This window comes from Canis aureus, chromosome 8 (genome assembly GCF_053574225.1).
Source record: "Canis aureus isolate CA01 chromosome 8, VMU_Caureus_v.1.0, whole genome shotgun sequence".
Classification (NCBI taxonomy): domain Eukaryota; kingdom Metazoa; phylum Chordata; class Mammalia; order Carnivora; family Canidae; genus Canis; species Canis aureus.
In genome coordinates this window covers 69,577,843-69,600,081 of record NC_135618.1, presented here as the reverse complement: position 1 = coordinate 69,600,081, position 22,239 = coordinate 69,577,843, and the positions used below count along the sequence as shown (strand labels likewise).

General features: G+C 47.8%; 1 protein-coding gene across 7 annotated transcripts in view; it reads right to left on the bottom strand.

Moving 5' to 3' along the window:
- The window catches only part of COL26A1 (collagen type XXVI alpha 1 chain), a 196,900-nt gene that overhangs the window by 116,054 nt on the left and 58,607 nt on the right, over positions 1-22,239 (bottom strand). For 4 of the 7 annotated variants that reach the window (XM_077908102.1, XM_077908096.1, XM_077908098.1 and 1 more), the window contains exon 3: positions 7,093-7,196. In XM_077908102.1, the coding sequence (XP_077764228.1) occupies positions 7,093-7,196 (104 nt within the window). The remainder of the gene's footprint in view (positions 1-7,092; positions 7,197-22,239) is intronic. The other 3 variants (XM_077908097.1, XM_077908099.1, XM_077908101.1) reach the window with 1 other exon arrangement.

The following is a 22,239-nucleotide window of genomic DNA, read 5'->3' as shown; positions in this document are numbered from 1 at the left end:
TAAATCATAAAAAAAATAAACAAATAGAACACATGGATAGCCATATGTCTGTTAAAGGAAACAAATTTGTTATCAAAATCTTCCCCACAGGGGTCCCTAGGTGGCTCAGTTGGTTAAGCACAGACTCTTGATTTTGGCTCAGGTCACGTGTAATCTCAGGGTTTTGAGATCAAACCTGACTTGGGATTCTCTTTCTCTCTCTGCCCTTCCCTCCTGCTTGAGCACTCAGACTCTCTCTCTCTCAAAAAAAAAAAAAAAAAGAGAGAGAAAAAGAAAAAGAAAAGAAAGAAAACTTGCCCACAAGAAACTATAGGTCCTCATGGTTTTACTGTGAATTCTATTAAATATTTAAGGAAAAAGTAATACCAACTACTTTACAAAAAAGTGATTTTATAAAATAGAGGAGGAGGGAAATTGTCCCAATTCTTTTTATGAGAACAGCATAACCCTCCCTCATCACCAAAAACTGGTAGATGTTACAAGGAAAGAAATTTACAGATAAATATCAAATACAGAAATAGAAAAATGGGGCATCTGGATGGCTCAGATGGTCAAGCATCTGCCTCCGGCTCAGGTCATAACCTCCAGGTGCTGGGATCAAGCCCCACATCAGGCTCCCTTCTCTACAGGGAATCTGCTTCTCCCTCTCCCTGTGCCTCTCCCCCTGCTTGTGTTCTCTCTCTCTCTCTCTCTCTCTCTCTCTCTCTCATGAATAAATTAAAAAATCTTTAAAAAAGAAAATAAATAGAAAAATGAATAATACATCCAAATGTGGTTGATCTCAGTAATAATAATGTTATTCCCAAGAACAAAGCGTTGGTTTAGTATTCCAAATCAATGTAATTTGTCATATTAACAAAATAAAGGATTAAAAAATGATCACCTCAGGACAGAAGCAGAAAAAAGCATTTGACAAGATTCAGCACCACTCTTGATAAGGAGTCTCAACTCAGACTAAAAGTGACTATCCTCATCTGATACACAGCATATATGAAAAAAATATACTACTAAAACCATACTTGATACTGAAATGGAGAACTTCTCCCCACCCATGATCAGAAACAAGGCAACTATACCTATTCTCCCACTTCTGTTTAACATCTTACCAGAAGTTGTAGCCACTCCAGTAAAGCAAGAAAAATAAAATAAAATGCATTCATAATTGAAAGGAAGAAAGCAAACATCTTTATTCACAGAGGACATAATAGTTTATGTAGAAAATCCAAAGAAACCTATAAATAAGCTACTAGAACTAATAAATGAATTTAGCATGGTTTTTACATATGAAGTTAATGTTAAAAATCAAATATATTTCTATATACTAAGAGAAAAATAAGTATGAAATGAAAATTTTGAAAGCAATCTCATTTTTCAAAAAATACCAAAACCACAAAACAGTTAGAAATAAATTTAATAAGAGACAAGCAATACCTCTACTACTCTGGAAGCTAAAAATTAAGTACCTAAATAAATGGAGAGTTATACTATGTTCATGAATCAGGAGACTCATTAAGATATCTATTCACCCCAAATTGGTCTATAAATTCATCACAGTCCTACTCCCCATCACAGTTTTGTTTTTGTTTTTGTTTTTTGCAGACATTGTTAAATTATATAAAGTTTTTATGGAGATGCAAAAGGACTAAAGTGTAAAAGTAGTCTTGAAAAAGAAGAAACTGCATTTCATTTTATTTCATTCCCACTAGCACAGCTAATGTTAAAAAGACTAACACACCAAATATTGGCTAGAATGTGGAGCAACTGAAACACACTTTGCTTGTGGGACTAACAAATGTTAAAACCTCTTTGGAAAATAATTTGGCTATTTCTTATCAAGTTAAACAACCCAGTTAAAAATGAACAAAAGTCTTGAACAGATACTTCACAAGGAAAGATGTAAGAATGGCTGGTAAGTATGTCAGATAGACATACAAGAAGATGCTCAAGGGGCACCTGGGTGGCTCAGTGGTTGAGCATCTGCCTTTGGCTCAGGTCGTGATCCCAGGGTCCTCGGATTGAGTCCTGCATTGGGCTCCCTGCAGGAACTCTATGTCTCTCATGAATATATAAATAAAATCTTTAAAAAAAAAAGATGCTCAATATCATTACTCAACAGAGAAGTACAAAATAAAATCACAATGACAGAGCATTTCACACCCTCAAGAATAGCTGAAATGAAAAAGACTAACAACACCAAATGTTGGCAATGATGAGGAGCAACTGGGACACACTTTGCTGGTGGGAGTGCAACCTGGTAAAACCACTTCAGGAAACAGTTTGGGTCTTTCCTATAAAGCTAGACTTACAACCTGACCTAGCAATTCCACTTGTAGGATTAACCCAGGGGAAATAAAAACATATGTTCACAGAAAGACAAGGATGTTTGCAGAAGTTGTATTCTTAAAGCCAAAAACTAGAGACAATCCAAAGATCTATCCACAGGACAACGCATAAATAATATTGTGCTTATTTACACAATGGAATAATATCGAGTAATAAAAATTAGTAAACTACTGATATACACATCACAGTATGAATAAATCTCAACAACATAGTAATTGAAAGAAACCATGCACAAGAGTATAGATTATATGGTTTCATTTATATGAAGTTCAGAGAATAGACCAAACTGATTTCTGATGATAGAAATCAGGACAGTGGCTGCTAAGCGATGAGGACTTTCCAGGAGGTGATGTTAATTCATACATGTATCAAAACTCCTAGGGGCACCTGGATAGCTTAGTGGTTGAGCATCTCCCTTTTGATTCAGGTCCTGGGATCAAGTCCTGCATCGGGCTCCCCGCAGGGAGCTTCTCCCTCTGCCTATGTCTCTGCCTCTCTCTTTCTCTCTCTGCCTCTCATGAATAAACAAATAATATCTTAAAAAAAAAAACTCCTCAAAGTGTACACTCAATTAAGATTGGTGCCTATCAGAGTATGTAAACTTTATGTCAGAAAAATAAAAAAGAAAGAAAAAGAAAAAAGATGCTTACAGTAATATCATCAATAATTTAAAACTTGGGAGCAACTTAAACACCTTGCAGTACGGTTTTAGTTAATAAAGGGTATACCTGGGACGCCCGAGTGGCTCAGAGGTTAAGTGTCTGCCTTCTGCCCAGGGCGTGATCCTGGAGTCCCGGGATCGAGTCCCACATCAGACTCCCTGCATGGGGCCTGCTTCTCCCTCTGCCTATGTCTCTGCCTCCCTCTCTCAGTCTCTCTCTCTCTCTCACTCTGTCTCTCATGAATAAATAAATAAAATATTAAAAAAAAATAATAAAGGGTATATTCAAATTTTACAGCCATGAAAAATAATGCTATAGAAAACTATCTATTGACAAGGAGAAACACATTCATGGTAAATCATATGAAAAAGAAAGTTATCAAAATAGTACAACCAAAGGCACAGAAAAAAGATCTGTAGGCTTTTCACCAAAGTGACACTCCAGGTTGCCTTGACAGGTGTGATTCTGGGTGTCTTCGCCTTTTCCACACTGAACACATATTTAAGTTTTGTAATAAGAAAAAATATAGAAATATACCTATAGTTCTAGATACTTAGACACAGTTAATTTTCCCTATTCATGGTAGCCGTGATCTATAAAGTCACTGTGGTCCTGAATTAACAAATATGAACCACTATTCCTAGGGAGATACAGGGTTAGGCTCCTGCCAGCATCTGGTCACAGCATTTTTGTCAACTTGTTTAACACTAGCTGGGAGGAGTTCATCACTGTCCGTGCCTCCACTGGGAGCGGACAACTGGCAGCTGTGTGTTGAACCATCCTGGTCTCTGTCCCATGGGTTTCTTCTCCTGGAGGATTTGAATCACACCTTTCGCTGTAATAAACCATAAGCCTGAGTGCAATTGCTTTTTGGCTCTTTGAGTTCTCCCAGTGAATTATCTGACCTAAGGGTGGTCTAGAGCCCTGTGGTCTGCATCTGTATCAGTGTCTCGAATCCCCGTTTTGAATCACTTTTGCCAGGCTGCTGGTTAAATCACTGAGTTCAATCAAACATGTGCTCTTTATCTATTTGCCTGAGGTTTATGACTCAGACATCTGAGACTTACACTTCATTTACTGGATCAGTCCTTTAATAAAGAGAACATGAAGAGAGATTTAAAATTGTACATGCTTCAGCACTGCAGTGGTTTCCAGGGGAGGGAGGAAGGAGACCTACTCGGGCCGGGCTCAGTTACCCTTAGAAGAAACAGACAGGCTGCAGGGTGGCGAGCGACAGTTGGGAGGGGGTGGGGAGCAGACCTGAAAACACTTGATTACAGCCAGCTGAGGCCAGGATGGGATCAGGGGGCAGCTTAGAGTCTCTCTGGCAGGTGAGAGAGGGGCCCCCAAAGCCTTCCCAGTGCTGAGCAAAGGCCTCTAAAGATGAGCAGAGGGACAGCTGGGTGGCTCAGCGGTTGAGCGTCTGCCTTCAGCTCAGGGCATGATCACAGGGTCCTAGGATCGAATCCTGCATTGGGCTCGCCATGGGGAGCCTGCTTCTCCTTCTGCCTGTGTCTCTGCCTCTCTCTGTGTGTCTCTCATGAATAAATAAATAAAAATCTCAAAAAAAATTTTTAAATAAAAAATAGAGAGGAGCCTACCCAGGACATCACTGGGTAGAGCCCAATGTGGTTCATTTTATTGATCATTGAAAATTCACTCAGTTATTCCACCAGTTACTTCAGGGTAAATCCATCAATTCCCTAGAAACCCCTGCCTGCCTGGCCCCTTGTAGAATCTGGACAGCATGTCTGCTTAGTTCAGTGGGAGGGAAAAAGTGGCTCTCCCCTCCCCATGGCCATAGCTTTGACCACAAAGGTAGATCCAAATCTAGGCCCTCAGGGCCTCAGACCCAAGGCACTGGGTGTGAACAATGGTCTCTCACATCAAGTATGGGATCCAGCCACCCACTTGCTCACCTGAGGGGAGCCAGTCCTCCCCTCACTCCTGCACTCCCACCTGCCCCTCTCCTAGGAGAGACCCATGGAGGCTCTACACCCTCAAGTGTGCATCAGCTCCCCTCCGAGAAGTAGGCACCTTCTGAGTCAGGAGAGGTGGCACCGTTGGAGCCTTTCTTCAACTCCACATTGGGCCACAGGCCCCGCGAGGCATCATCATCATTATAATTACCATTCTGTCATTATTCCGTTATGTTCTTATTTATAACCCAAAAATCTTAGGTCATTTACAACAGAAGCATGTACCCAAAATATTAGAACTTATTAGAACTTTATAATTACTTAACTTATAAAAGCAGATATGGGGGGATCCCTGGGTGGCTCAGCGGTTTAGCTCCTGCATTCGGCTCAGGTTATGGTTCTGGAGTCCTGGAATCAAGTCCCGCATCGGGCTCCCTGCATGGAGCCTGCTTCTCCTTCTGCCTGTGTCTCTGCCTCTCTCTCTCTCTCTCTCTCTCTCTCTCTGTGTGTGTGTGTGTGTGTGTGTGTATCTCATGAATAAATAAATAAAATCTTAAAAAAAAAATAAAAGCAGATACATAAGCCAAAAGTCAGTGTGTTAGGTCACAAAAAAGATGAGGGAAGATAATTTTCTTTTTTTTTTTTTTTATTATTATTATTTTTTTGGTGTTCAATTTACTAACATACAGAATAACACCCAGTGCCCGTCACCCATTCACTCCCACCCCCCGCCCTCCTCCCCTTCTACCACCCCTAGTTCGTTTCCCAGAGTTAGCAGTCTTTATGTTCTGTCTCCCTTTCTGATATTTCCCACACATTTCTTCTCCCTTCCCTTATTTTCCCTTTCACTATTATTTATATTCCCCAAATGAATGAGAACATATAATGTTTGTCCTTCTCCGACTGACTTACTTCACTCAGCATAATACCCTCCAGTTCCATCCACGTTAAACTCAACACCAAAGAAACAAACAATCCAATCATGAAATGGGCAAAAGACATGAACAGAAATCTCACAGAAGAAGACATAGACATGGCCAACATGCACATGAGAAAATGCTCTGCATCACTTGCCATCAGGGAAATACAAATCAAAACCACAATGAGATACCACCTCACACCAGTGAGAATGGGAAAAATTAACAAGGCAGGAAACAACAAATGTTGGAGAGGATGTGGAGAAAAGGGAACCCTCTTACACTGTTGGTGGGAATGTGAACTGGTGCAGCCACTCTGGAAAACTGTGTGGAGGTTCCTCAAACAGTTAAAAATATACCTGCCCTACGACCCAGCAATTGCACTGTTGGGGATTTACCCCAAAGATACAAATGCAATGAAACGCTGGGACACCTGCACCCCGATGTTTCTAGCAGCAATGGCCACGATAGCCAAACTGTGGAAGGAGCCTCGGTGTCCAACGAAAGATGAATGGATAAAGAAGATGTGGTTTATGTATACAATGGAATATTACTCAGCTATTAGAAATGACAAATACCCACCATTTGCTTCAACGTGGATGGAAGATAATTTTCTTAATCAGAAAGTCAACACCATGGAAAACCATCGTTTCCAAATACAAAACTGACCCATGGGCCTCCAGGCTGGCCAGCTAACACGGGGAACAAGACGCTTTGTGACTCTGTCGGTCGGGCAGGACCTGCTTTCCCTGGCCATGAGCACAGCTAGGATTCGCTGCCGGCCACCCCTGACCCACCTGAGTGCTGGTGTCTGGCCCCATCGGGCTGCAGAGGCAGGTTGAGACCAGGTCCAGGGGCCCAGAAGGAAGACCCCAGCCCTGGGCCCTGTCCCCTGTCCCCCTTCCTTCCTCTGGGCTCCAGCCAGGCAGAAGGGCCGGACAACCAGCCCACTGCCCACCAGGTCCGTTTGCCTCATTCTACAACGGACGTGGCTGCCGGCTGAACAGAGACTCGGTAGCCAGCTCCGCCTGCCTCCATTCCAGGCTGAGTGGGATCCAGAGCAGAGCAGTCCTCCCTTAGGCCAGGACTCATGATGCTCCTCCACTCAATCGATGCACACGGGGACCTCACCGCGGTGCCCACTGGCAGGGTGGTAGAAACACCCAGAGACTCTGAAGCCCGTCCCCCTGCACCCGGTGCCCAGCCCTTGGTCCCGGACTCCCCAGGCCCCCCACAACCCAGGAGACTCACCCTCCTCACAGTTGCTCCCGGTGAAGCCAGGGCAGCATCTCCACTCCAGTGCTGTCACCGTGCGGTAGGACACTCTGTATGTGGGTCTGATCAGAGTCCTGTAACTAACACAAGGGCAGCATCAGGATAGTGTGAGCACCCATCCACTTGCTCCCCCCACCCCCTGCCATCCCCCTTCTGCAGAGAGCACCCAGCCCAGGCCTCTGGGAGCCTCCTGGGGAGTGGAGCCCATCATCCTGGCCCTGGCCCTGCTGGCTGTGTAGCCCTGGGCAAGTGACCACCCCTCTCTGTGTTACCCAACACATTATAAAGTCCCTCCCAGCTCTGCCTTCCTGCAAGTCTCCAAGCGTGGCCACCTACAATGGGAAAATATCTGCCGTGGACTGAACTGTGTCCCCAGAATTCATATGTTGAAGCCCTACCCACCCCACCATGTGACTGTGTTTGTATATAGGAGGTTATTATAAGGGTGGGGCCCTAATCCATCAGAACTGGTGGCCTTGCAAGGAGAAGAGGACAGAGAAAGTGAGAGATTTCTCTGAGCTCATGCACACACCTGAGCAAAGGCTGTGTGAGTACCCAGCGAGAAGGCGGGTGGCTGGACCTTACACCCACCATTCATACCAGGTGCCTTGTTGGGTCCGAGGCCCCAAGAGCCAGGATTTGGATCTCTCTTTCCAGTCAATGCCATAGCCACGGGGAGAGCCACATGCTTCCTCCCACTGAACAGAGCAGACGTGCTGTCTGGATTCTGCAAGGGGCCAGGGAGGCAGGGATTTCTAGGAAAGTGACTGAGAAAACACATTTCTGTTGTTGAAATCCTCTGGCCTGTGATATTTTGCTATGGCATCCTGAGCTAAGACATTAACCTAGATGACCAAGAAGGAAAAGAAAACCATCCTTAGAACCTGTACAACTTCCAATCACTCACAAGTTACTGAATTCCAATATTCCAATGATTTGTCCCAATCATTTCTTTTGGTTGATTCATCCAATGAACACTTATTGAGTGCCAACTACATGCAATACTAGTAGACTAATACATGGACTAATAGAACTGAGTCCCATCCTCGAGAGAATCATTAGCCTAGTGGATGAGAGGGACATGTCAATGAAAACTTACAGTCCAGTCATAGGACCCTTGCCCCTGGCAAACCACTGTGGATTCCAGGGCAAAATTTCACACTCCTGCAGTTTTGAGATTTTTCTCGCAAAAAAGCTTGGGGCTGTTTTGCTAAACCTTGAGACATAAAAGTGACCAAACGACAATGAGCTATCCCCTCACTCCTGTCAGAATTACTACCATCAACACTAGAAAGGACCGATGTTGGCGAGGAGTGGACAAAGGGGAACCCTCATGCAGTGTTGGTGGGGATGCAAACAGGTGCAGCCGCTATGGAAAATGGTATGGCATTTCCTCAAAAAATTAAAAATAGAACTTCCATTTGATCCACTCCTGGGGATTTATCCAAAGAAAATAAAAACACTAATTTGAAAAGATACCTGTACCCCATTTCACTGTTGCCTTATGTACAAGAGCCGACACATGGAAACAACCTAAGTGTCCATCGATGGGGAAACGGATAAGAAAAGGTGATGTCTATATACATGGTGGAACATTACTGAGCTACGAAAAAGAAGGAAATATTGCCATTTGTGACACCATGGATGAACCCGGGTTGAACTTATGCTAAGAGAAGTAAGTCCGAGAGAGAAAAATAAATACTGGATGATCTTACTTTTATATGGAATCTAAGAAAAAAGCAACCAAGATCATAGATAGAGACAGACTGGTGGTTGCCAGAGTCGGTGGGTAGGGGTGGGCAAAATGGATGAAGGCGGGATCAAAAGGTAGAAACTTCCAGATGTAAAATAAAATGTAAAGGTCCTGGGATGCAATGTACCACATGGTGACTATAGTTCATAATACTGAGTGGCATATATGAAAATTGCCAAGAGAGCAGATCTTAAAGATCTCATCACAAGAAAAACAATTTCTGTAACTGTGTGTGCTGACAGATGTTAACTAGACTTACTGTGGTGATCATATTGCAATACATACAAATATCATATCAAATACTATACAGCTGAAACTGACATAAGGTGGAATGTTAATCATACTTCAATACACACACACACACACACACACACACACGACCCAATCTCACAAGGGGGATAGATTTGGCTTTATTATTTGATTTGTGTGCACCATTAAAACTTCGCTGCTTGATCACGTTTGCACATCTTCCTCTTGAGAGCAAAGCTACATGACTTCACAAAATCCAAATCTGCTGACACCAAGCAACTTAATCGGCAAATGGAAAAATTATGAATTAATTGGTAGCAGCAGGCGTGACATTTCGAGTTGCCCCTGTTGACAGGAAAACACACGAGTCACGTCTCAGATTTCAGAAATACTGTGCTAAATCCGAACAATCCTGTTACACTAATTTCTCTTTTTTAAAAAAGTCCTCTCACTCATGTTTCATGAACATTCTGGCAAACCAGCTTCCTCCTGGAGGTCTGAGGGGGGTGAGGCTGTGTGCAGCCAGGAGCAGGAAACTTCCAGTGAGAAGCCAGGAGAGACGCCCACGCTAGGACCAGGACAACTAGACCAGAGTCTAGTTGAGCTAGACTCTCAACTGCCCCCAGGAAGCGCTACAACAGGGCCAGAGGGATGGGGCTGGTAGAGGAGCAGTGTCATCATTGCCACTCCCTATGGCAAGTGGCCTGATGAGCTATCGGTGGGTTGATGAGCCGGGGTCTAAGGAGCACAAATAGATAATGAATAGGTAATCACACACACACACACACACACACACACACAGTGTCACATACGCACACCCTCCCACATGCACACACATGCTCCTATGCTTTCATGCTCACATGCACATGCACTCACATGCTTTCACACACTCAACACTCACAGGCACTCATTCACACACTCACACTCTCACACCACCTTCCTGCAGCAGATCACCCAGCCCGAAGCAGGCCCAGATAGGAGAGAAAGGAAGTTTTAATTTAGATAAAAGACACTAGTTGTTTTTTTTTTTTTTTTAAATTAATTCCTAGTATAAGATGTTGCTCCAGCTGAGAGGAGCAGAAAAGCTATGGAACCCCCACCCGGGGCAGCGTGCAGGGCAAAGAAAGGATCGAGTCACTGGCAGCTTGCATTCTGCCAAGTGAGCAGATGCCATGGGCGGGGGTGCCTCCTAAACCTCAGCATCACGGGGTGGATGGAGCCCTGGACTGTGGGAATGGAAGTCTTGGCCTTCGCCAGGCTTTGAGCTCTGCCCCTAACTCACGATATAGACTTGCACACTTTACTTATGAGGACACCATGGAGCCCAGGATGCAGGGCGTGAGGCTCACTGGGAGGGTGCGTGTGCCAGGCACCCAGAGCAGGAAGCACGCACAGATGCTGGGTCTGCAAAATGCAGATCTGACCTCATTCCTCCCGGCCCACGCCCTTCGGCCGTCACCCCTGCGATCGGGGGGGTCTGACTGCTTAGCCGTGAGTGTAGGCCCTCGTCCTGCTCACACAGCCTCTCCGGCCCCCCAGGGCCATAGGCTGCCCCTCCCCCTCCAGCCCACGAGCCCTCAGCCCGGGCATCCAATGCTGATAGACATCAGAATAGGTCACCTAAGAGCTGAGCATTCACCATGGACCAGCCACTGTTCTGAGTGTTGCGCATCTGCTGACACCTAACAGCCCTGACAGGTGGATACTATTACTAATCCTAATTTACAGATGAGAAAACTGAGGGCAGAGGTGTTAAGCAACTTTTTCAAGGCCACACTGCCAGAAGGACTAGGATCCAAACGCAGACAAAATCTGCCGAACCTACCAATACTAATTAGTGTTTGTCCGGTACAAGGGAACGCTTGTCCTCCCTACATCTGCACAAGATCCTGATCTCTGGCTCTGAACCAGAGGGAAAGCCTGTCCCCCATGGAAGGTTCCTCTCTGCTCCTCATTCTGAGGGTCATAGGCTGATGATCTGTCTCACTCTGGGACCAGGAGGAACCAGATGACCTGTGACACCCAGCAGCAGGGCACACCAGTAGGTGGCGCTGCTTCACCAGCCCTGAGGGCCAGGGCTCAGACTAGCAGACCCCTCAGGTCTCCCCTGAGTGCCCTAGGCAGCAGCCTGGCCCCAGGCTGGGTTTCACCCTCCTACCTTTGTTTGTTTGTTTTTTGTTGTTGTTGTTGTTTTTTTCCTCCTACGTTTTGTGAAGAACTCCCAGCTCTTCCACTGGGGTCCGGTCCAAAAACCCAGTGATCTTCCTAAAATGCAGATCCGATTTTACGACTACTCTCTCTCAAAACCTTCCATGGCTCCCATGGACTAAGGACTAAGCTCTTTAAGTCAGTTCAGAAGGTCCTGCCTATCTTTCTAGGCTCCCTTCCTCCTGTCACCACCAGCCAAGGCTCCTACCACCACAGCACAACTTACTCTTCCTGCCGCTGGGCCTTTGCACATGCAGGCTCCTCTGCCTACCTGCCCTTCCTCCTTTACTCTGCCTGAGAAATATTCCCAAGAGCCTTCAGGGTGTGATTCACCTGTCCTGTCCTCCTCCATGAAGCACCCGCCCTCTTGTCCAGGGTCCCCAGGCTCTCTGCTAAGCCCTCCCACAGCACCTTGTACAGAGCTTGGTTTGAACCCAACACTTATCTGTGCACTCGGCAGGTACACACAGAGAGCCTGCTGTGTCCCAGACAATGGAAACCTAAGTATGAACAAGGCAGGCATGGCTCCGCTCTGCCACATAACCACACGAGGATGGACGACCACAGGAAGTGCTAGGAAGGGTAGTACCGAGGTTATGCCTCACATTAAAATGGGATTTTGGGGACACCTGGGTGGTTCAGTGGTTGAGCGTCTGCCGTCAGCTCAGGGTGTGATCCTGGAGTCCCGGGATTGAGTCCCACATCCCTGCATGGAGCCTTCTTTTCCTTCTGCCTATGTCTCTGCCTCTGTCTCTCATGAATAAATAAAATCTTTTTAAAAAATAAAATTAATGGTTTTTTTCATTTTTCTTAAAATATAATTTAATTAAGTAAAATAGGTAAGTCTACTGTTTAGCTTAATAAACTCTTACCCATGTGTAAAGCAACATTTCGAACTCAAAAGTCACCCATGGCCCCAGGCATATCCGTTCTGACTTCTCTGCCCTGGGATTAGTTCAGCCTGTTCTAGAATCTGATAGAAATGGAACCTCGCAGCACGCACTAGTCTGAGCTCGTCTTCCTTTACTCATCCTTAGCCTGTGAGGTTCAACTGTGTTGTTAAGTGCAAGGGCATTTTGTTCTGTTCTATCACTAAATAATATTCCATTACATAAATATGCCATAATCTGTCCATTCTCTTGTTGATGACCATTTGGGTTGAGTCTAGTCTTGAACTATGACAGAAAAAGATGCTATGAGCATTCCCATACAAGTCTTTGTGAACACGTTTTTATTTTGCTGGAGTAGATTCCCAGGAGCAGAGCTGCTCACCCACAGGATGGATACGTTTCATTTTAGTAGATGCTGCAAACAGGTGCCCCAAAGCTATTTGAACAAAGCAGTTCACATGCCGAGCAGCAGTACCTGGGGTCCTATTGCTCCATAACCCTGATCTTGGACTGCCCGAACTCAAGGGCTATCTATTGAATAAAACATTTATCCCATAAGCCACCACCAGTCTGTGGCGTTTTGTTACAGCAGCTCAAGGTGACTCAGAGAGATTTACATTAAGTTCTTAACAGAATTTCCAGGTAGGAGATGCAATACATGTTGGCTACTGTGATGGGTACTTTTGTGGGTCAACCAGACTGGACTAACAGGTGCCTGCATAACTAGTAATACGTCTGTGAGGGTTTCCAGAAGAGACCAGCACTGAACTGGTAAGCTGAATCAGGAAAATCTGCCCTCACCAGTGCAGATGGGCATCATCCAATCCACTGAGAGCCAAAAGAGAACAAAAAGACAGAGGGAGGACAGGTTTACTCTCTTCTGGAGTAGAGACATCCATCTTCTCCTGCCCTTGGACATCAGCACTCCTGGTTTTTGAATCTCGGGACTTGAACTAGGAATTACACCATCAGCCCCCTGGAAGCACACCATGGGCTTTCCTGGGTCTCCAGCTTGCAGGTGGCAGATTATGGGACCACCGAGCTTCCATAATTGCATAAGTCAATTCCTATAACAAATCTTTTTCTACGTACCTTCATGTATCCTACTGGACCAGCTCCTCCGGGGAATCCTAATACAGCTACTGTTTTCAATTATAATAATGGTAATGAAGCTACTCCTCATCAATTGCCTCTCCAGACTATGAAGTCCTCTCAAGCACAAGCTCATCTGCCTCATCTGCTATGGCCACATCAATAAATAACTAGGAAGGGAAATGCAAATCAAAGCCACAAAGAGATACTAGCTCACACCTGTGAGAATGGCTAGTATCAAGAAGACAAAAGATATTAAGTGCTCATGTGGACGTGGGGAAGAGGGAGCCCTCGTGCGCAGCTGGTGGGAACGTAAATTGGTGCAGCCACTGTAAACAGTTTGGAGGCTCCTCAAATTATTAAAAATAGAATTATCACATAATCCAGCAGCCCTACTTCTGGGTCTTTATCCAAAGGAAATCAGATCAGTATCTCAAAAAAATACCTGCACCCTCATGTTGACTGCAAATGGACAGCCGACATAGAAACAACCCAAGTGTCCATTGACAGATAAATGGATAAAGAAATTATACACATTCACACATACATCACAATGGAATATTATTCTGCTACAAAAAGGAAGGAAATCCTGCCATTTGTGACACCATGGATAAACCCGGAGGACATTATGCTGAGTGAAATAAGCCAGACACAGAAATACAACGATCGCATGATCTCATCTCTCTAACAACAACAAAAGAGTAGAATTCAAAGTAACACAGAGTAGAATGGTGGTTACCAGAGGCTACGAGGTGGGGGAAAGACACAGATATTAATAAAAGGGTAAAAACTTTTAGTTATAAGACAAATAGGTCCTAGAAACCTAATGAATAATGTCACATAATTTTTGTTCGTCAAAAATCAAAGCAGGGCACCTGGGTAGCTCGGTTGGTTAAACATCCAACTCTTGATTTCTGCTCAGGTCATGATCTCAGGTTCACAAGATGGAGCCCCACGTCAGGCCCCATGCTCAGCTCAGAGTCTGTTTGAGATTCTCTCTCCCTCTCCCTCTGCTCCTCTCACTCGTGCGCACGCTCTCTCAAATAAATAAACAAACAAATAAATCTTTTAAAAAACAAAATATCAATCAATCAACAGAAGTACAAATACACACACACACATACACACACACACACAGTCTTGAGTGCCTCCATGAGGTAAGAGGGCAACCGTACCCTCCATTGCTGTGTCAAGACTGTTCCCAAGGAGCCGAGAGACCTCCCAGCCTACTCCCATCCCTCACTCCAGGAAGCAATCGATTTCAAACCAGCATAGTCCCCAGGGCTCCCCAGCAGAGGCTGCACCTCTGCAGATCCGGGTGGTGGCAGCAGCCTTGTTCCTTGGCAGCACCATGAAGGGCCAAGGATGAGGTCCATGAGCGATCCCCACCACCAAGGCTTTAATGACTCTGGATGGCTATTGGAGGAAAAGCAATGAGATTGGCCTCTGAGGCCCAATTCTCCCCAAGGTGGAGATGATCCTCTATCCTGTCTTTCTCTTGCCTCTGTGCTACTGCAGTGGTCATGTGGAGTGGACAGCAAACTCCACACCACGGCCCACAAGCCCTGAGTACTGTGGCCTGGCGTCCAGCAGCCTTCCCCCTTTGACTCTTGAGCCCCTCATTCCTGCTTTCTAGCTGTACTGGCCTTGCAAATCTCCGGTGTACTACATCCCTGATAACTTAAGGGCTGCTCTCTCTCTTTTTTATTTTATTTTATTTTATTTTATTTTATTTTATTTTATTTTATTTATTTTTTTGCTCTCTCTCTTGCTCTCTCTCTCTCTCACTCTGTTACCCAGTTAAGGCCCAGCCATCTCCACCCTCACCTCAAAAGCCCTCTCCTCCAGGAAGCCCTCAGGAGGCCTCTGACCAGCTCAGCGTTCCTAGCTGGCTCCCTGTGCCCTGCCATCATAGCAACTACCCCAGGTTGCAAACTGTGTTCCCACGCCTGACTAGTAATTGATGTTTGTGTTTGCCACACCATGGGCTCCAGGAGGGCAAGGACCTTGTCTGTACCTAGCATGCAGTAAGTGGGCAACACTGTGCACCCACTGACTGACTCCCATGACATGACACGGTGGTTCTCCTGGAGCCTGCTGGTCACACGCACATCCAAGACTACAGAACCACAGGGACAGGCTGGAGGAGGAGCCCCTGGCTGGTCCACAGAAAGTGTTATACATGTCCACTTTACAGGTACCAAAATTGGCACAGGCAAGGAAGAGGAATGGGAGGGAGTTATATCTGCTGAAGCCCAGGGTGCTCAGCCCACGGACACTGTGAGTATCGCTGTCCCATCTCGTGGATAAGGACAGAGTCCTTGCCTGAACCGTACAGCTGGTGAACAGCGGAGCCCCCAGTCGGTTTGCAGCACCAGGAAGTGGACAGGGCCGTCCCCACCCCGCATACCCCCCAGAGCCCATCTTTCCAGTCTTTCCATCGTCTGCCCCACCCCACCCCCCAGATGCGTCTAAAAGGTCAGATGAGGCTCCTTTGGTTTCACTGGCCGTGCTAAGATCCCAACATGGTGAGGGAGACACTGGGGCCTGTGTTAGGGTGACACCCCCCACACACACACAAGGACAGCCCAGACCGACTTGGCCCGAGGGAAGCAAACATGCAGTCAGCAAGATAAACACAGGGCTTTCTGGCTGCTTTTTTTCTGGTTTGTTCCAATGCATTTCTGTCCATCTGTGTGCCTGGAGTGGGTCCCCGCCTCGCTGAGCCCTTTATAAAGTCGGGCCTGAGATGCACCAGACTCAAAGATCCCCTCCTACCTTGAAATTCTCCAAACACAATTTGGAGTCTCCATGTGGCATCTCACACCTCACTAGTTTGGTATTTTTCCTCCCCAAGATAACCCAAATCTAGAGAGTTCTGACCTCTCTGTATTTGCTCCCTCTGATAGTTGGATCCTGGGACTTCCCTCACCGTTGCCTGGCAAACTCAAAGACATATATATTCTCCTAGGGGTTGTGACTCACTCAATTAATATCCACTGAAACTTTGACTCTCCTCCTCTGGGCCTCTCCCATCCTGGGGTGCTGGGAACTCTACTTCCACCAAGTAGATCCTATCTGCCCACTACTCACCTCCCACCTGTCGTGGTTCTGTCTCCATCACCAACCTCCCACCAGTGGCAATGGCCTCTGACTGGTGCCTGGCTTCCACCCCCACCCTACTGCACCCTGCCTTCCACACTAACTCCAGTTTTCAAAGCAGAAATTTCCTCCATAACCCTACCTCGCTTCTCTTTAATCTTAGGACAAACCCTTAGTATGACCATGAGGACTTCTCAGATCTGGCCACTATCCACCTTGGCTGCCTCCCCACTTACCCCTCTTTGAACTCCTTCAGGACCCCAGCAGCATCAGCCTTTGAGTTTATGAACCCACGGAGCTCCTCCCCAGTGTCAGGACTTGTCATCTGTTGTTCCCTCTGCCTGAGATGCCCACAAAGTCTGGTGCCCCCAAGTCTGGGCAAAAGTGCCACCTCTTCCGAGAGAACCTCCTTGACCAGCCGCCCTCAGTCTCACCCACCCCCACCGCAGGCTGGATCCCCTGGGTTTATACCGTCATAGAACCCTGGCTTGTCTTCCAAACACTCACCACCACCTGTGCAGTTATTTATCTGATAACTGTCCCCCCCCCGCCCCCACTGAAGCTGCTGGCTGCGCCCCAGGCCTAGCTCAGTGTATAGCACATCACGTGCACTCAATAAAAATTGGTGGAATGAAGGAAACAATCAATGAAATGGTGTACCAGATGGAGACCCAGGCTGGGAATTGCAATGCTAGGCAAGACACCATGGGTCTCTGGAGGAGCTCAGGGTGTTGGGCTGGGGGACATCCCTGGAAACTGATGGCCAGCAGGGACAGGGAGACAGGGCACAGCCACTTCCACCAGTAGGGACCAGAAAAGGCTTCCTACATCATGGGATGCTTGGGGAAGGTCTGCTGAGCTGAGAAGGCAAGGAGGCAGCCAGGACCAGAAGTTGGTTTGGAGTAAGATTTGGTGTATTTGGGGAGCAGAGAAGGCACAGACAAGGCAGCTGTGAAAGTCCCCAAAGCAGGCAAGGAGTCTGGCCTAGATTTGTGGAGAGCACCCTGGCTGATGCTCACCAGGCCTTCCAGAGCATGCTCCTCATCAGCAAAATTCGTTCGAGCCTGCAATATACATGTATTAACCTACCCACCTATATCTACATGCATTATTTACTGTCTTTGCATATATTAAAAATCAGTAGAGCTTAATTTCTCTCTTATTTTATAGATTAAAAAATAAACGGAAGACTTGATATGGTTTTCCAGCTTCTCAACAGACGGCCTTGTGTATGCATGAGAACACCCCTCCCCACCATGGGGAGGCCACCCAGGGACTGCGGCGCTGAGGACTGTCGTGGTCAGACACGGGTACTGGGTACTACCCATGTGGCTGGGTAGCGTCAGACAGGAAGGGAGAGGTGGAAGGTGGGGAATGGAATCAGGCAGCCGCTGGGCAAGAAAGAGGGGCAGGGCCAGGATGAATGACCTCATTTTACAGAAGGGGAAATTGAGGCTGGGGATGGCATGGGGTTAGACTGCAGCTTCTCAAGTGGCAGAGGTTTGACTGAACCCGGCCTCCTGGTGGGGCTGGTGTGTTCTTATCTTCTCCATTGTATGGAAGCTGACCCACCTTTGTGAGCAGTTGGTCCTAGGGGAAAGGCCAGAGGGCTGAAGACATGGAGTCCTCTAGGCCCCCCAAATTCCTATAGCCACTCAACGGTTGCCCTGGAAAGGGCGCAGAGGTGTTTTGTGTTTCCCCCAATGTGGCCCTGGGAGCACAAGGTCACATGAGAGGGCATTTGAGAAACGGGGTTCCAGGAGGGATGAGGTGCCCATCTCTGGAGGTGCGTATTTGGAGGCCATGGCTCTTTGGTGTCCAAAGCATCAGGAGGAGGTCTCTCAGTGGATGCCAGCAGGGGGTTATGGTCTGGGCATGGTCAGCCCACAGACTTCAGCTGGGGGTACCGGTGCCCCTCCCTCGCTGGGCACTTGAGCTTGCAGGCTCCTGCCCTGGCCCCACTTCCTTACCAGGGACCACCGTGAGGAGGACCAGACTGGGAGGTACCGAGACAGGCTGGAGACTCAACAGGAAATGGGAGTGGGGGTTTCAGAAAGGGAGGCAGTAGATTATTAATCTCTTGATTAATAGCAGCGGGCCAGTGGGAGGGAAGGGGCTGTCCCACTGCTGCTCAGAGGCAGGAGGAGGGGGTTTTCAGGCTCTGGCCTCCTCCGCATCCCAGCCGGACATCCCTCAGTGCCAGACACAAGGGACCGTGGGCCCAGCAGGCAGTGTCTCCCACGCACTGGAGCCCAGGACCACGGTGCAGGGGGGAGTCCTGTGGCGGAGGGGCCCGCAGCGCAGACCAGCCCCCCCACCCTGCGGGGGTCCGCCTTGGTGAGCTGCTCAACCCACACAGGGCTGGCTGAGGAGGAGGGGCAGGAAGAAAGGCCGCGTTTGAAGAAAGTACTGAGTCCAGGGCTTCGCCTGGCCTTGCAGGCAGCAGGCGACCCAACCAGAGGGGGGAGGCTGGCTGGCAGGGGGCCGTCTGGCGGAGGGGAATGAAGGAGGCCGATGAAGCCCCCGAGAGTTCCAGCAAACCCCTCTGCTCGGCACATCTGGAAAAGGTTGGCTCTAATGCCATCAAAGAGCTCAGAGAGGGGCCAGGGAGACAGCGGGGCAGGGAAGCCAGGCCTAGGAAAACTTAACCCCCGACTCCCTGGGGCTTGGTCTTCCCGATCCGATCCAATCCGTCGGGCAGGTAGGGGGGACCTGGCCTACCCCCTCCCTCAGCAGCCGGGGGGCTCAGGAGGCCAGGAGGACAGCATCCATAATGCCAGACTGCTTGCTGCCCTGATCAAGGCACAGCCAGGGGTGTGATTTCCACCCCAAAGCCAGAGGAGGTGTAGTCTCATTCTCCAGAAAAGGAAACCGAGGCACAGATTGCAGAGGCCCAGCTGGTCCTCTCTGCCTTCCTAGGGGTGCGGAGCTGGTTCTCAGGCTTCTCACTGTGGAGCTGGCTGCAGAAGGCCCCTGCCTGGCCCTCCCAGACTGTCTCCTCCCCCCACATCCCTCCCCTCCCACCGCACCCCTCCCTTAGTGAAACCCCCTCATCCCCCAGATCTCTGTGCCAAGGTCACTACCCCAGGGAAACCCAGGACCAGGTTTCATATCAGGGACACGATGGCTGTGACTCTTTGACATTCCCTACCCCCAGCAGGTCCCCAGCCCCATCACACACAAGTTCTGGAAGGGAGGGGCCATGTTCTTGCACACCAGTGCCTGCTCTTAGGTGCTCAGGCAGCTCCACACAAACAGCCAAACAGACCAAACATGGGATCTGAGAAAGCTGAGGCAGGGACTTCTAGAAGTGAGACCAGGCCCCGGGGTGGGACCTGCTGGCGCTCTCTCCATGCCCGCTGCCTGCTGCCCGGGCTCCTCGCAGGGTCCTCCGGGCCTCGTGTTTGTAAACATTACAGATGTGTACCTCCAACACACACACGCGCGCACACACACACACACACACACACTACAGAAATCCAATGTAGAAAAAAAAGAAAAAACCCACCACAGAATGGGAAAATCCACACAGGACACAGCTGTATTACAGTTCTGTTCTGCAGCAAGACGAGGGAGGCATCCTTCAAGGAACCTCGGTGTGCAGGGCCTCGGACTGAGTCCTGGGAATAACGGGAGGAGGATGTGGCAGGCCTGACGCTGAGGCCCTCGTGAGTTGGTAGGTCCTCTAAATCAGACCATGCCGGCATCACCGGGGTGAACCCACATGGGTGGCGGGGGCCCCGGCTCGCAGCCGTCCCCGCGGCTGCAGCTCAGTCAGGGCCCTCCCGTCCCCTCCCCTCTTGCTGCGGTTCCTGGGCTCCTGGGCTCCCGGCTCCTCAGCAGCCCTCTGCCCTCCTCTCTCTCCACGACCATTCCTGACAGCTTACAGACAGCTTACAAATATGCTCCTGTATCCTCCATCTTCAAAGCAACAAACAAAATCCCTCCCTTGACCCCATGCTCCTCCCAGCCCCACTTATGCTCCCTGCGTGACAAGAACTTCTTGAAACTTCTCATCCCTTATTTTCCTCACTCTGCCCCTGCTGTCTGTCTTGGCCTTTGTCCCCACCACTCCCCAAAACTGCACTTGCCGGGTTCCCAGCCACCCTGCCTTGCCAATTCTAATGGGCACTGAGCCCTCATCCTACCAGGTTTCCCAGAGCATTTGGGAGACTCAGGCTCTCCCTCATCCCCTCCCTCCAAAACTCACTTCCTGGGACACCCAGTTCTCCCGATGCTCCTTCTGCCCTGGCTGCTCTCTTCCCATCTCCCTAGCCAGCCCCCTCCTCCTTAGCCTCTGAGGTTGGGGTGCCCAGACTGTGTGGGGTTCAGCACCCCTTCTCCATCTAGTCATCCCTAAGGCCACGTCCAGTCTTGCAGTTTCAAATGTGGGAAAAAATGGGGTTTCTCTTCCAGTTGATGGTGCGCCATGATTTAATTGGTTTGATTCTTAGGGATTGTAAGATAATGTACTTCTTCCTGCCAATGGTATCTTAAGAGTCCATGAAATGCAACATGCCCGGAGCCCTGAAATCTTCCTGGTACTCCAGACTTTTTCACTAACCTCTTACTCTCGCCCCTCCTCCCATGAATGCCGCCATAGGCATCTCCAACTTCACTTGGCCAAAACAGAGCTGCTGGTTTCCACCTCCGAGGGCTGACACCACTGGGCATCCCCAGGTTAATAAAGGACATGCCCACTTAGCCAGCCGCTCAAACCAAACATTTAGGATTATCCATGATTGTTCCCTTGCCTTTCTGTGATTAGACTCTTGTCATTCCAGCTTCCAGACACTTGCTGAATTCACCTGGGAAGTGTCTCCCCACTTCCCAGCTAGCATCCATCCCCATGTGAGCCACCAATACCTTGCACCTGCCTGTGCCCACTGTTCCCACTGTTTTGCAAAACCTAAACCAGTCCATCTCAGGAACCTCCAAAAAGGAGAGAAAAAGTATTCAAAGGCAGCAGAAGGAGGACAGAGTAAGAGATAAGAGCAGGTGAGAGCGGGGGCACCTGGGTGTCTCAGTGGCTGAGCACCTGCCTTCAGCTTAGGGCGTGAACCCAGGATCTGGGACCAAGTCCCACATCGGGCTCCCCATGGGGAGCCTGCTTCTCCCTCTACCTATGTCTCTGCCTCTCTCTGTGCTTCATAAATAAATAAATAAAATCTTAAAAAAAAAAAAAAGAGCAGGTGGGAGCAGAAATCTATGAAATTGAAAAAACAACAGAGAAAAATGAGTGAAACCAAAAGCTGGGTCTCAGAAAAGGCCAGTTATATGACAAAACTTTAGCAAGACTGACAAAGGGAAAAGAAGAAAAGGCACGAATTATTGATATCAGGAATGAAATAGATAGTAGGACTATGCACATAAATTTAACAACTGAGAGGAAATGGACCAAGTCATCGAAAAACACAAATCACCCCAACTCACTCAATCTGAAATAGATCATTTGAATAGCCCCATAACTATTAAGGAAATTGAATTTGTAGCTTAAAAACTCCTTCAAAAGAATTCTCCAGCCCCAGATGTTTTTACTGGAGAATTTTTACCAAGCGTTTAAGAAGAATTAATACCAATTCTACACAATCTCTTCCAGAAAAATGCAAGAAGAAGGAGCATATCCTAACTCATTTTATGACACCTTGATACCAAAGTCAGACAAAGACAGTAGAAAATGAGAAAACCACAGACCGATATCCATGATGAATATAGACGTAAAAATCCTTAAACAAAATATTAGCAAGTAGAATCCAGCAGGATATTTCTAAAAATTATATACCATGGCCAACTGAATTTTATTCCAAGGATGCCATGTCGGCTCAATAT